The sequence below is a fragment of the Schistocerca gregaria genome, chromosome 9, assembly GCF_023897955.1.
Source record: "Schistocerca gregaria isolate iqSchGreg1 chromosome 9, iqSchGreg1.2, whole genome shotgun sequence".
Taxonomy (NCBI): domain Eukaryota; kingdom Metazoa; phylum Arthropoda; class Insecta; order Orthoptera; family Acrididae; genus Schistocerca; species Schistocerca gregaria.
Genome location: NC_064928.1, coordinates 209,148,701 through 209,165,169, shown reverse-complemented (window position 1 = coordinate 209,165,169; position 16,469 = coordinate 209,148,701). Strand labels below are relative to the sequence as shown.

Sequence of the window (16,469 nt, the reverse complement as noted above, 5' to 3'; positions counted from 1 at the left end):
GTATTTGGTATTTGCTTTCAGCTCACTTTTGAGGAACAATTGTCCAGTTTATTCCTCTTTCTGCTTTCCATTATCTTTTTTTCTGATGATGGTTCTCATTTTATGGAGAGACAAAACATTGGTATAGTCAACAAATTTTGTCTTGCGTACTCTGATAACAAGTCATTCCATTTCAATGCTCGCTGTGCTTGTTAATAGTTCCTCAGTCACTTCATTGTAGCTCTTTTCCACTACTGAACACACCTTTGGCAGTATGTCTGCATCATTTAGCTACTAAGATACCAGTTCTTAGGTATCAGTATGTAACAATGTGTGGATGCTTTCATGAATTATGCCTTCACAACGAGAAATTTGAATTCTAAATGAAAACATTCTTTCATGATTAAAATAGAATACATTAGGCTCCATTTTTTTGTTTTTTCTAAAATCACCAAACAATGCACAGATAACATGCAAGGCAGGTAATCCACACCTAGATATTTGGGAACTTTGCTGTATTTGCTATTATGTTCATTATTCTGAAGGATAACAAGTTTTGACGCAAATCTCTGTTTGTCCAGGGCTCGCTGGAAGACCAGCTGCACAGGCTGAAAGAGTACGAACAGGGCGTGTATGCATACAAGCCACACATCGAGGAGCTGGAGAAGATCCACCAGGCTGTGCAGGAAGGCATGATCTTTGAGAACCGCTACACGCAGTACACGATGGAGACGCTGCGTGTTGGCTGGGAGCAGCTGCTCACCTCCATCAACCGCAACATCAATGAGGTGGAGAACCAGATCCTCACCAGGGACTCCAAGGGCATCACCCAGGTAACTGCAATCTCTAAGGCAGTGGCTGACACTCTTGTTGAGTGCCAGAACCCTTGACCCTATGGCACTCAAAATTAGAAGTAGTCCAGAAGGCTACAATGAAATATCATTGACATCAATTTGTTGGAGAACCTTAGAGTATCTTTTGAGCTCAAACAATGCAGTATCTCTTACAGAATGGCCACTTCTGTGCCAGCCAGATTGGATTAAAAAAATTATCGTACGGAACTTGACACACACACTTCTGCCACATGACAACCTGTAAACTGTTAGTCAAGTTAATGGGATAGATGAAGTATTTCATACTTTCGAAAACTGTTAGATTCAGTACCACACCAGTGACTCATTAACAAAACTGCAAATGTAGAGGGTATCAGACATTATTTGTGACCGGATTGAGGATTTGTTTGTAGGGAGGAGGTGTTATGTTATTTTTGATGGGTAGTCATCAGTGTAACTAGAAGTAACTTCCGATGTGCCCCAGAGAAGTCTAATGAGACCATGACCTGGCAGACAATATTAGTAGGAACCACAGACATTTTGCACATTATGCAAGTACCTCTAATAACACTCGTCACAAGTACCTCTAATAACACTCGTCAGAAAAAATGTGGCCAAAGAAATTGAGAGATAGGTGAAATTTTTTGATGACATTGCTTTAAATGTTCAGAAATGTAAAGTGGCTCCCTTCTCACATTGCAACAAATCTCAGGTTGATCAACTCTTACAATTGCCAAGGGTGTAACAATTTGTGGTATATGGAATGGAACAGTCACATAGCTCAGTCATAGTTACAGCAGGCAGCAGACTTCGGTCCATTGGCACAATACTGAGAAAATAAAATCTATCTACAGAAGAGATTGTTTTGCAGAACACACTTAAAACACATCCTAGAATATTTCTCAGGTGTCAGAGACCCATACCAAGCAGGCTCAAATGACAGGTGAATCCCAATATGATGGCTATTGTTTGAGATCCACATTACACAATGTGCATGACTGCTCATGTTCGGCAGTCAACAGTTGTGGTACTTTCAGTTAGGTAAGCTCATCCACCACTGCAAGATCGTACCACATCAAGTGGGAAAAATTGGTTTTTAATTGTCCTGAGGGCAAAAATAACATAAAAAGCAAAATGGCATCGGTTTTTAATCAAGGCGACATTGGTTTTTTGTCTTGATACTGGCACAAGACATGTTCAGTAATCTGTCCACAGTTTCCTGCCACAAGTTGAAATCAAGAAACAGCATCTACATCTACATCCATACTCCGCAAGAAACCTGACTGTGTGTGGCGGAGGGTACCCTGAGTACCTCTATCAGTTCTCCCTTCTATTCCAGTCTCGTATCGTTCGTGGAAAGAAGGATTGTCGGTATGCCTCTGTGTGGGCTCTAATCTCTCTGATTTTATCCTGATGGTCTCTTCCCGAGATACACGTAGAAGTGAGCAATATACTGCTTAACTGCTCGGTGAAGGTATGTTCTCAAAACTTTAACAAAAGCCCGTATCGAGCTACTGCGCGTCTCTCCTGCAGAGACTTCCACTGGAGTTTATCTACCATCTCCATAACGCTTTCGCGATTACTAAAAGATCCTGTAACGAAGCGCTTCTCTCCATTGGATCTTCTCTCTCTCTTCTATCAACCCTATCTGGTACGGATCCTACACTGCTGAGCAGTATTCAAGCAGTGGGCGAACAAGCGTACTGTAACCTACTTCCTTTGTTTTTAGATTGTATTTCCTTAGGATTCTTCCAATGAATCTGTCTGGCATCTGCTTTACCGACGATCAACTTTATATGATCATTCTATTTTAAATCACTCCTAATGCGTACTCCCATATAATTTATGGAATTAACTGCTTACAGTTTCTGACCTGCTATTTTGTAGCTAAATGATAAAGGATCTATCTTTCTATGTATTCACAGCACATTACACTTGTCTACATTGAGATTCAATTGCCATTCCCTGCACCGTGCGTCAATTCGCTGCAGATCCTCCTGTATTTCAGTACAATTTTCCATTGTTACAACCTTTCGATACACCACAGCATCATCTGCAAGAAGCCTCAGTGAACTTCCGATGTCATCCACAAGGTCATTTATGTATATTGTGAATAGCAACGGTCCTACGACACTCCCCTGCGGCACACCTGAAATCACTCTTACTTCAGAAGGCTTCTCTCCGTTGAGAATGACATGCTGCGTTCTGTTATCTAGGAACTCTTCAAACCAATCACGAAATTGGTCTGATGGTCCATATGCTTTTACTTTGTTCATTAAACGACTGTGGGGGAACTGTATTGAACACCTTGCAGAAGTCAAGAAACACGGCATCTACCTGGGAACCCGTGTCTATGGCCCTCTGAGTCTCGTGGACGAATAGCGCGAGCTGGGTTTCACACGACTGTGTTTTTCGAAACCCATGCTGATTCCTACAGAGTAGATTTCTAGTCTCCAGAAAAGTCATTGTACTTGAACATAATATGTGTTCCAAAATTCTACAACTGATCGACGTTAGAGATATAGGTCTATAGTTCTGCACATCTGTCCGACGTCCCTTCTTGAAAACGGGGGTGACCTGTGCCCTTTTCCAATCCTTTGGAACACTACGCTCTTCTAGAGACCTACGGTACACCGCTGCAAGAAGGGGGGAAAGTTCCTTCGCGTACTCTGTGTAAAATCGAACTGGTATCCCATCAGGTCCAGCGGCCTTTCCTTTTTTGAGCGATTTTAATTTTTTCTCTATCCCTCTGTCGTTTATTTCTATATCTACCATTTTGTCATCTGTACAACAATCTATAGAAGGAACTACAGTGCAGTCTTCCTCTGTGAAACAGCTTTGGAAAAAGACATTTAGTATTTCGGCCTTTAGTCTGTCATCCTCTGTTTCAGTACCATTTTGGTCGCAGAGTGCCTGGACATTTTGTTTTGATCCACCTACTGCTTTGACATAAGACCAAAATTTCTTATGATTTTCTACCAAGTCAGTACATAGAACTTTACTTTCGAATTCATTGAACGCTTCTCGCATAGCCCTCCTCACACTACATTTCACTTCGCGTAATTTTTGTTTGTCTGCAAGGCTTGTTTCACAATGGGTCAGAGAATCTTGCGGCTTTTTGAATATGTTGCAGAATGTAAGCCTTCAATTCAGCTACATTCATAATTAGAGCACTGAACACAGCATGCTTTGGATAACTCCACAGCCAGAAGTCGCACAGATTAAGGACAGGTGATGTGGATGGTCAGGCTGTAGGGAAATGGCGGCTCTTAATTCTAGCATTTCTGAAATACCTCAACAGCAGCTGCTTCATTAGCTGTGTAATGTGTGGAGAAATGCATCTTGCATCAAAATTACCATACCCGTACATCCATGCCATTGAAGGATTGGAATGACACTGGTGCGCTAAAGACTCTCATAGCTTCACCAGTGACATTACAGGTAACAAGACCTGCAGGACTCACCTCCTCGGAAAAAAAGACCTATGGTAAATGATGGCATCAACCCACACCACCCAGTCATCTTTGCAGACTGAAGTGGTACCAATTGATGTGCATGTGGATTTTCCATTGCCCATCTTCTGCAGTTTTGAGTATTGACATGTCCTTGGAGATGGAAATGCTCCTATCTGTCCACAGAATGTTCCATGGCCATGGCCATTCATTGTCCACTTCCACGTGAGCAAGAAATTCCATAGCAATCATCTGTCTTGCTGGCAGATCAGCAGGAAACAAATTCTGGACATGAGGGATGTTGTAGGGATAGCAATGCAGGATGTTTCATAGGATTTTATGCACTGTGCTTGCAGGCATGTCCAACATTAGGACAATCCTCTGTGCACTGCATGTTTGATCACCACCACTCAACCCCTCCTGCAACGCTGTGGATACATCTGTGACAGGTGTCGGATCAAAAGCTTTCTCCCTTCCACACTGCAGTTCAAAAGAACTTTTCTTTTCAAACTTACTAAGCATTTTCTCCAGACTCTTAGCAGACATTGGAAATTGCCTTTTCTCATACTCATGAGTGTCCAGAACTTCAGCAGGCTACTGGCGCACAGTCACCTTTCTTGTAAAACTGGTTTACCAGCAGTGCGTGATCATTCATGGAGTCAGTCATGTTGTGTGTTTTGGATGCAAACTGAGGAACAGCTTTGTGTCACATGTCTGTTCATGTGCATATTCCGATGCCAGCTATTGGTCTTCACACCCCACCTCCACGACTTCCCACCGTGACGTTTCTTCCTGCATCAATAATATGCTGTTTGAATTTGGAGTCATTCTGAACAGTGCTTCTATTTCTACAGCATATTGAAACTAGAACATTAATTAAGACACCCAATTTACAAAGAAGGGCAGCACAAATGGACAAGGTTTTTCTGACCTGTGAAAGACTTGGAAATGCTGAAAAAGGTGAATGACAGATGCCCGAAGATGAATGTCAGTTATCCTGTGAAAGCCCATTTACAAAGTCTCAGCTGATGAGTATTGGAATGTCTTAGAACCCCTTATGCGTTGCTCCCATAGGATTCATGAAAACCCAGTTAGACGAACTACAGTACACCCAGGGGCATTTAAGCAGTCGTTCTTTATAATCTTGATGCATGAATCGAAAAAGATGAAATTGCAGAATGGGAATTAGACTCTGCTATGTTCTTGACAGTCATTTGCTGTGTATGGACATAATGTAAGAGGTTTCATATGAGTAGCCTGTCTAAACTAGATTGTATGGGAGTTCTGATTTCTTCATGTTTTTACTTTAGGGCCTAGATGGGTCTGGCTCTTTCCCCCTTTCTGACTAGAAGGTTAGCTGAAGATTGAGACAAATAAAAGGAGTAATTATTAAGTGCCTCAAAGAAATGACCAAGAATAATGTGACTTTGTAACCACTTGGGACTGAAAACTGATTTAATATTTTTGGAAGTGTTAGTAAACATTCTAAGTTTCAGGAACATATGAGGGTTGTAACAAAAGTAAGGTTCCCAATTAACTACAACCTCGAGGGAACGTCTTAGGCTAAATCCGACAACAATGCCACGCACAGTGGTTCCCCTGCTCTCGAGCCCCTCTGTCCTCCATTCGTTAAGTTTCTCAGTGTTGGCTGGCAGCTGTCAGAGATGGAAGTGTTGATCGCCGCTCCTGCCAAGTGCGAGATTAGAGCAGTAATCAGGTTTCTCCCTGCAAGGAAGTTACCATCCATGGTAGTTCATCGGCAACAGACTGAGGTTTGTGGTGAAGAGTGTACGTCCGTTCAACGTGTCGACAAATGGTGCAGGGCTTTTGCTGAGGGTCGCACGGAAGTTCACGATGAAGAATGGAGTGGAAGACTGCCGGTTTCGGAAGCGATTGTCCAGAGCATCAACAGTGAGCTGCTCAAAGACTGGAGAGTCCTTATCGATTTCGTGCAACCTGGGATGAAAGTAAACTGGGACAGATATTGTGAAACATTAACCAAACCCCTGCGAAAAATCCAGAATTGCCAGAGAGGATGACTGAAGGAGTGAGTAGTGCTTCTCCACGACAATGCTTGACCCCATGTCGCTCGTCAAACACAGGCGCTTATGAAGAAATTTGGGTGGACCGTTATGCCTCTTCCCTTGTACAGCCCGGACTTAGCCCCCAGCGACTATCATCTCTTCCTCAAGCTAAAGGAACACTTGGGTGGCAAACACTTCATGAGCAACGATGAAGTCTGAGCAGAGGTCACATGCTTCCTCAATGGGTTGGCAGCCGACTTCTTCGACTTACGAATACAAAAGCTGGAGCACCGTCTTTAAAAGTATGTCAAAAAAAAAAAAATGGAAACTATGTTGAAAAAATAGACAAAACTGTAAGCTTTTGAATGATGTACAAATTAATAACAATAAACAATGTTTTCTATTTGTAAAAAAATATGGGAACCCTACTTTTGATACAACCCTCGTACAGAACAGTAATTTTTGTGACTTGCCCTTCTGTAGCAGTTGTTACTTTCTACGCTTAGACAAGTACACTGCAACATAAAACAAAAGGCAAGTAAGTTTACAATAAAATAAAATAGTCCTGAATGTAAAGAAAATTATAAGAGTTACTAACTCACTGTGTACATGGTTGAACTGAACATAGGCAACTTGCTGGATAGTAACACATGTGGCAATATTGATAGATGGTGGAAACCACCACAATAGTTAAGGTAGTTCACTTCGCTGAATAAGGAAATGACAGTCTGCGTCGAAGCATAACTATCCTCTAGCAATATCATACATAGACATGGTAAACTTGCCCAACAATAACAGCAGTTTGATTCGTTATCTGGCAGGGTCCATAAGTATAGCATCATTATTTAGGGAAGATCAGAATATAGCATCAGCTGATTCCATTACGAGGGTTCCTTAAAGATAAATAGTGTTAGACCATTTTTGGGTTTGGGAATGAGGAAGTGTTTGACTTTGAGACTGACCAAAAATTTCTTGTTTTTTAACTGGATTTGGATGAAAATGCTCTGAGAAAATTATTTGATGGCTGGTTTCAGGGGATGAAGTGCCACTGAAATTGTTTTGGAAAAAAAAAAAAAAAAGTTAATTAAATGGTCTACATTGCAGAAATATTAAAGTGCTCTCATTTAGAAGAAAAATATATCTCTCTTGCTCTTAAAGTATCACTTGAGAAGCTATGATGACAAGTGACCTAACTGGCTATCCTCATTTGAATGGCTCTTTTTCTGTCATTGGCAACAGGAGCAACTCAATGAGTTCCGCAGCAGCTTCAACCACTTCGACAAGAACCGCACTGGCCGCCTGACACCTGAGGAGTTCAAGTCTTGCTTGGTCAGCCTCGGCTACAGCATTGGCAAGGACAGACAGGTACGTGTATGCACAATTTCCAGCATTGTCAGCTCACATACGATGCCATTACTCCTATCTTTCTTGTGTGCACAAATGTGAAGTATTTTTTGTAAGCAACATCACAAACATACTAGATATAAAAAACAAACGCATTATGGAAACATATGAAAAATTTAATTAATTCTGTATGTTCTTAAAAATCTTCAGTACTATGTAATAATTTGCATTACTTGTGCTCAAAATGCAGCTGATTTTATACATACAACAATGGAAAATCCAGGATGGAATGCGTGCGTGCGCACGGACGCGTGCGCGCACACTTTGTCTTTGTCTCTGGCTGTGGTCGTGTGTGATATATATATATATATATATATATATATATATATATATATTTCTGTGCTCGTAACATCTTTCTGTGTTTTTATGTGTGTGTATTAATTTATTGGGTGTCATCATGAAAATTAGCAAGTCTGAATTCAAGAAAAGGTAGTCTGTTTGCCATTGCATTATTTTATGTGGTACTGTAACTGCCACTGTTAAAGTTCTCCCTATTCTGACCAGTTAGTTATGATACAGATTCAGAAAGAAAGAACAGATTTGAGTTTGTTATTAAAGACAAACTATGAAATATTAGAAACACATTGAGCATGTCCATGGATAGAGGATGGTTCAGAGTTGTATGTTCACATAGATACTATATCATACACTCAACATAAGCACCATGCATCACTCAAGAAACATAGAAAAGGTAGGCCATTTCATTCCACACACAAATCAACATGTCCCTGTTTATTGTATCAACGTCTACAACAGTTTCTCAGATCTTGAAAAGTAGCTACCATAGGCGGGATAAAGGCTCTGTACTTTATATACCCCCTCAGAAAAAATTGTAAGTTGTGAGGTCTGGTGACCTGAGAGGCCAAAAGCAATGGACAAGATCGTGCTGTCCACTTCTTCCAAACCAACATTTCAGCTTTATCGTGACAGCACCATCCCACACTTCAGCGTGAAAGTGAGATGGAGTACTGTCGTGCATTAAAATGAAATCGTGGAAATCTTCGTGAAATTGAGAAAACAACCACTTTTGCAGCGTGTTCAGTTTTGACATTCTTGTCTCAGTTTCCTCCACACAAGAGAAAGGTCCATAAACTGTGTGAATAGAAACTGCGAAAAAAACATTCAGTTTATGGCGAGTCTCTTCCATGTTCAATGGTGACACCAAGATTTTGTGACCCTCAAATTTTTAAACTATGGTGGTTTACTTTACCAGAAAGCTAGAACACTGATTTGTCTGAAAAGATGAGTTGTTTGGAAGAAGTGTTCTGTGCCATGTTCTGAAGAATGGAAATACAAAAGTCATACCTCCTCTTAAGGTGACAGGGATACATTTGCTGCAGTAACTGCAAGTTGTAAGGGTTCTTATTCTGATGTTGTTTCAAAACATGTCCTACTATTGTTTCAGGAATTTTGAGTTCATGGTGTGTCCATCTTGTGGACTTCTGAGGGCTCTGTGTGAATACACCTCAGATATGCTCAACATTTTCATCAGACATGCATGGGTGACCAGTGCTCTTCCCTTGGCATATGCAACCAACTTCCAAGAATTTTGTGTGTAGTCGTAAATCTACTTGTTCAGAGACGGCTTCTTGCTGAATTGATGGCAGAGGGCACATCGCACTCGGCCCCTGTTCACTAGTCTAGGTATTCTGGCATTGGCATCTATAAATATTCTTTACTGTCATTTCTTGTTAACAATACCAATCTGAAATAGCCAAGTGGTATGGCAATAGTGAACAGATTAGGCAGGTGTGGCCAAACCTATTGTCTTGATAGGTGGTTGGTATAGTACCTTTCCTGTAAATGACTATCTGTTAATTACTTCATTATTCTTATCCAGGAATACTTAAGGGCTAGATAGTGGTCTCTCTCTCTCTCATTTGCAATTCTTAAATGGGCTGTTTGAGAATTACTGGTCAACGTTAAACTTTGTGATGGTTTTGCTGGTTTTTATTTTGAAAATCAGTGCCATAGGTGCATCATGCCAGAAATCTGGTTTAGCTTATGTTTCCACTTCTCTCTCATTCTGTGACATTACATTATAAGTAAAACTAAGGCATTAGCTGTTATGATGTACAGGAGTGGTGATGGGCACCATCTAAGTTGGATTCGGTTCTTATTTCAGTCTTATCTGCTGTTACGGACTCGTAACAATATTTGGTCTCCTTATGATTATCATGTCACTGTAAAGATTTTCTGATGCAGTTTCTTAACACTAACATTCTTGATGTGCAGGAGGACCTGAGAACTTAATTTTTTTCTCAGGATTTCCCATAAAGCGTTATTGTAACACGTTACTGTGACATATTCTCTTTACATGATATGTCAACAACTTTCCTGATTGTCACCTCAGACAGCAAATGCAGGTATCTAATTGACAAGTAAGACCTAAGCCACATTCTTCTTCCTCTAGTGAAGGTTCAACAGCTTTTCTTATTCTGATTTCGAAGATTAGAAAATTGACGAATCGGACTGTAGAATCTCTTATGCCTATGTACTTCACTTATTTCTTCATATCGCCCTAAGTAGTTGAATGATGCCTCCTTGTTTCTCATTGCCAGATGAAAATTTTCTTTGTACACTCTGTCAAGTACTCTAAACAAACATTCTCTGCCATTACGAACAAGAGCTTTGGTTATGTTTACACTGAAGTCATCTTATCTGGGATCCAGTTGGTTTTTCAGTTTGTATGGTGGTGGTCCCATTTCCTACCATGGCAGTCTATATCTGCAACACCAGAATTGTGTAGTCGACCCATCCAAAGAATGTAATTCCCTTTACAGTTAAACAGAGTATCAAAGTGTCTTTGAAACTTCCACATTCCAACTGGCTTGTTAAAGTTGTGGAAGTTCGGCAGTGTCATGAAGTAAATCATGATGTGAAATGTGATGACAGACTGGGCTGTGGTAGACATAGCTTGCCCAATGGGAATACAGTAACTGGTAAAATGTAGCACATTCTGAGGGAACAGTGGCAGATGAAAAAGTGTTGATCTAAATATCCTGGTGAAACAGCAGCTACTACATGAACGTAAAACTACCATCATACATTACTAATTTTGCTATGTAAAAGAGACCGTAAGAAGGCTCTTTATATCCACATGTGAGAGGTAAAGAAGTGTAAATACACTGTCTGCAGTTAAGAGGAAACTGCAGAAAGTGAACTTCAGCCATTTTTCCTGGCAAGTATGGATATAACATAAATAAGCACTCTTTTCATCTTTCCTTTTCAACTCAGACATAGCATTTGTCATTTGGAGTATGATGTGAATATTTCTGTTTTTCATTGTGCACCTCAGTAATAGAAACTAGATGTTATCCAACTTTGAGACACAAACCAGAAATATTTGCTGATACTGAAACTAACTTTATTTCACTCTTTCCAGCAATAAATGAAATTTGTGGTAATTTTCACTTGAAGGCTCTTCTGTCGGAAGGGGTAATATAGTTTTATCATCTGTATTTTCTTTTAACCTGAAGAAAACTTGTGCAGTTAAGTTGCATACTTTGTTCGTAGGTTGCTATTAATAGGTGCAGTGTGTACTTCTGTTTTTTCAGTATTATTTTGTACGTTGATTGTATAAGACTAAGTAAAGTGGCTCAACTTTCTCTTTCTTCCTCTCTCCAGTTGTGTTGAATGTATATAACTATGTAAAAATGTGTTCTTGAATTCTAGGGTGACATAGACTTCCAGCGTATCCTGGCTGTGGTGGATCCAAACAACACTGGATACGTTCACTTTGATGCTTTCTTGGACTTCATGACACGCGAAACCACAGACACAGATACCGCAGAGCAGGTCATTGACTCATTCCGCATCCTTGCGGGTGACAAGGTCAGTTTCTCTCTTCCAGTTTCATATACAATATTATTGTTATCATCGGAGGTGTAGTTCAGCAATTAAGTGCACCTTTCATTGTTTTATTGCAGAATAAGATATAAATCTTTCTCAAAGAAAGAAGGTTACCAAAAAAATTGGCCACACTGTATGAGGAAACAGACTGTGATACACTGGCACTTCGCCAGAAGATTGAAATGAGTAGTATTTCCATCGCACACACACACACACACACACACACACACACACTTTTCCTTATGTATAAACTTTTATTTTTTTGTTGCACAACCAAAGTGGGTTATTAAAGTACTTCTTTGTATCCCAGTCAGGACAAATAAATTTATAATCAAATTTCACTAAATACATACAAAATATTAGCAGATTGGATTAAAGAAGTCCCATTTAATTGAAAATGATCAAATGAATGGTATTGTTCTCTAAATATCTCATTTTAAACAGTGATATGGAAATCCAGTTTCTTAACAAAGGTGCATGTTTCATAACACCACTTAGCTTTAAGTACATCAGTAATGTGCTAACACTATTATCCCACACAAACATATTACTACATTTCAGTTCCTTTCTCATCTATTTCCAAAAAATACATTAGTGAATTTTCCTTTTCTTCAACAATATCAATTTGCCACATTGGCTGGTAATATTATGCTGAAACCATACTTTCATTTTATATTTTTCATTAGTATGTAATTTCGGCTGTGCAGCCATTCTCGGGCGTCTGCAGAACACATACATTACACTGTAGGAATGCTGCAGCCAGCTTTAAGTTTTCTTGAAATGATTTTATTATACCATTACTAGTTTTTGGGGCACAGCCCATCGTCAGATGGTAACGTTGACTTCTTACAGCTGTTCAGTTCATGGACTAGCATGGATTGTAGAAGAAAATCAAACTTCTGTCTTAAAGGAGGGCTTTTCAGGAAGACACAAGTGAAAATTGCAAAAAGTCAAAGGACTCTCTTAAAATGGGCTCAGACCCAAAACTGGGAATGGTACGATAAAATCATTTCAACAAAACTGGTGGCTGGGTGCAGTATCTCCTACAGTGTAATCTACTAAAACAGCACCAGTGTTCTCCAACCAAAATCAATAAAATAATATGTATATATGATATATCGTGTTAAAATACAAACATGAATCAACCACTGGTTGTTTAGCTGACTGAATAAATGGAGTACTTACAGAGTATAAACCATGAAACACAAATACTCAGATCATTCTATATCATAGAACCGCATACTTCGATTACAGCCAGCGATACTTGTCTGTGTCACGTATCTTTGAAACAGAGCATGGTTGACCAACCACAAGTAAACAAACATTGTTTGATTTATGCTTTGTATTTTAATTTGGTTTTGTCTGATACATATTGCAGACAACTGAGAGTGGCTATACAGCTGAAACTACATAATACTGAACAATATGATGTGTGGTTTAATCCTGACATTAATACACAAAGTGGCAAATTGATATCATTCAAGAATTTATCACGGTTGTGGACCTCATTGCAAATGAGATACTGGAATTTTCGTTAATGAAATATGTGATTTTACTGAACTGAATCTTAAAAATATACAGTATTGCAATAATGAGTTTGATCGATGTTATATAGTTTTTTAATCAGTTAGAACATTGGAGAATGATTTTGACACGTGTCCGTCCCGTTTCAGCCCTACATCCTGCCCGACGAGCTGCGGCGGGAGCTGCCCCCGGACCAGGCGGAGTACTGCATCCACCGCATGCCTCCTTACAAGGGCCCCAATGCCGTGCCCGGCGCACTCGACTACATGTCGTTTTCGACCGCACTGTACGGCGAGTCGGACCTGTAGGAGCCGTGCCCTCTCTACAGTTTCTCCCCACCCCTCGGATGTACGGGCCGACGAGGCCGAACCGGCTGACACCGACACCGACGAGCGGTCTTGTGGATGGACGCTGTCTCGCTGCTGCTTAGATTTTCTCGGGTGCTGTGTAGCCCTGTGCCTGCCGTGTGCCTGATGTCGGCACGTGCCGCGCTCTGGAGGGGAACGTCACTTTGCGTCCCGAGTTCCGTACTTTAAGTTACACTCATTTCTCGGCCCCCCCCCCCCCCCCCCCCTTTGTGTACTACTACACACGCAGGATGGCAGAATTGCTTTTGGTGCTGATAAGTAAAAGGGTGCTATATGGGAGCCTTGCTAGCTCGCCGTTTGCAGTTGCTCTGTGTGACACTGCAAACTGTGATTTTTGCAGTTTATTTTCTCCTCCGATAAGAGGTGTAACAACAGCTGGCTTGTAAAACTTGAAATTATGAACCTAAGAGTTGACACATGCACATCCCGTATTTCTGCTCCGTGCTGAGGGATAAGTAGCCCTTGCAATTCTAGTGCAGGCACTGTTGCGTTTACATTTGATATAATACCGACTTTTGTAAGATCTAATTTTGCTCCTGTTCATTTGTAAATAGATGTTTTGCCCACAGAAAAAAAAGCACAATATTTGGAAGAATGAGTGACGTACTGTGAAAGCGGAAAGGTGGTGCTTGGGTGGGGGTTTTCCTTATGCCGCGTTGTCGGAATTTCACCTGTCGATAGCAAAGTGCTTAGAAATCTCCATCCTTGTAAACTGCTTTAGCTGACACCTGTGAAGACCTCAGCAGCAAACTGTGGGGCAGTGTGAGATTGAAATTTTTACAGCGAACACTGGGTGGCCCGTGCAGCCGATTTATATAATTTTTTTTTTTTTTGTAATGTGTAATGCTAAAAGTAAATGAGCTCAGCTTTCAGAAGAGAAAGGGAAGAAGCGCGTGTGGCCGCAGCACTAACAAAAAAAGACGACATGTTTCTAGCTGGCTACATTTTTGTAAAATTTACTTTGTCTTCCCTCAGTGAGATGCAATCTTTTGTGAAATATCTATAATATATAGTTTCAAAGTAGAGCTTATTTTTGAAATTGTGTGGCAAAAGAAACAGATATATATTTAGGTAACTTTATTGTGGTTGTACTATTCTGCAGTTTACAATAAGACTTCATTGTTTTTGAATTTCTTCTCTGGAATTGGCAGTGCAAGTGAACACACGAAATTACATTCTTGAGATTTGTGTAATAATACATAAATATGACAGATACTTTGTCTGTCCAAATTGTATTTGGGCTGTAGCATACAGATGATTATTTTGGAGTTTGGGTTCTCCAGTTTTTTCTTTCAATAAGCACTATTTATTTGTTAATGTTTAATTTGTTATAAGTTCCTTCTTATAAAACTATCATTTTTCCTTGTTTTCACTGCTACTGAATGATGAAGCTCATTTGAATTCAGTACAGAAAATGTTCTGAGCAGTGCCCAGTCAGTGGGCAGAATGCCTCTGTGTGTATATAGTGTGTATTCCTAAAAATTTTATGCACAAAAATCTCTGAAATACTGTCTCCTATTAATAGAGTGGAGAATTTTAAACTATTTTAAGCCATGCAATTGTGAAGGGCGCTTGCTGCCTTTTGTAAATAATGATATTTCAGAATCTGGTCACAAAAAGCGTCTCTTGTAATTGCTTCGATAATACCTATCTGTATTCACTGTTGTCGATTGAGGTGCATAGTTTTTGTCATCCAAACAGTGACTGAAATCAAGTGTTGTACTATTGTGGTACTGCTCAGAGGTTTGTTAGTACAATGCAAGCCGGAGATTCTATTAAACATATCAGACTGATGTAATTCTGAAACTGGGACGGCCCTTCACACAATTAAGTTTTGTATTAATTTACTGTCAGGGCCCTTTTGACAAATATTCTGTGGCAAAGTTTATGTTAATGCCTCTAAACTAAGTGGAAAAGATCATTTTATTTATAAGATTGCTCTAAAAATATATGAAAGATTTATTTTATATTTATTTCTTCTTTCATTTGAACAGTAATGTTTTTCAGAAGGGTCCGGGCTCAAACAAACTTTACCATCACCAAAACTGCGTGCTAAAACAGCCTTCCACGGCATGATATTTTATATATTTATATTTATTTATTTTTTTTTTCCTTCCGTAAGGAACAACGAACGGCCATTGAGAGCAAGTTTGCGACTGCAATGGCAACGAATCGAAAGGATAACCATGGTTATTGTATAAATTTTGAACTCATTGACAACTGTCATATATGTACCTTTCACAACAAAAATATGTACATATACAAATGGAAATAAAGCAAGAAATGATTTTCAACAGTTAGCCTCATTAAGTTTACACACACCTGGTTGTTACTGTATGCTTGGAGTTTAAAGGACGGTTAATTTGGAGCTATGCTGCGTTCATATATAGCAGTACCTTCATTTTGTGAGGTAATGTGTACTGTTCCTTTCCCATCATTTTGATTATTATGACTGAACAGGGAACATGTGACAACTGTTGTATGCTTGGAGCTATAGAGGAAGTTTTCTAGTGTACTCTTTGTATCACCAGATGCCAAAGCTCCGCAACTAGTTAGGTCACCTTCATCTAATCATCAAGAGGACCAGTTATTTTTAATAAGTTTGCACTGCCATCATTGACATTTTCTTCACCACTGCCCCTAACGTGTGTCACACTACTTTGTAATATGTGTCAACTCAACTTCATCAGGTGTATGACATGAAAGGATACTTGATAAACTGTGCTTGGCTCCCACTCGTTCATTTTTAAATGAATGTCAAACTGTCCCCTCTTCCTCCAACTCTGGTGTCATATCCTAAAACTGCTTACAGGAAGCAGCACCTGTACATTTACTGGCAATCATTCATGTGGATTGTTCATAAGAATACTGTTATGAAGATCTTCATTTAAAATCAGTAAAGGGCATGGGAGATATTCCCATTCTACATTTTTGTGGAAATGTGGTAAAAGCCTCTGAATGAATTTTAAGTCCAGTGGTGGATAGGACACTAAAAGAACAGAGGAAACATTGCTATTGAGGAAATAAGTGTCA

At 39.8% G+C, this 16,469-nt stretch overlaps 1 protein-coding gene across 2 annotated transcripts in view; it reads left to right on the top strand.

Moving 5' to 3' along the window:
* The window catches only part of LOC126291620 (alpha-actinin, sarcomeric), a 443,231-nt gene extending 427,501 nt beyond the window's left edge, over positions 1 to 15,730 (top strand). For both annotated transcript variants that reach the window (XM_049985169.1, XM_049985168.1), the window contains exons 14-17: positions 561 to 812; positions 7,528 to 7,653; positions 11,368 to 11,526; positions 13,218 to 15,730. In XM_049985169.1, the coding sequence (XP_049841126.1) occupies positions 561 to 812; positions 7,528 to 7,653; positions 11,368 to 11,526; positions 13,218 to 13,376 (696 nt within the window). In that variant the 3' untranslated portion in view covers positions 13,377 to 15,730. The remainder of the gene's footprint in view (positions 1 to 560; positions 813 to 7,527; positions 7,654 to 11,367; positions 11,527 to 13,217) is intronic.
* The last annotated feature ends 739 nt before the right edge of the window (positions 15,731 to 16,469 follow it).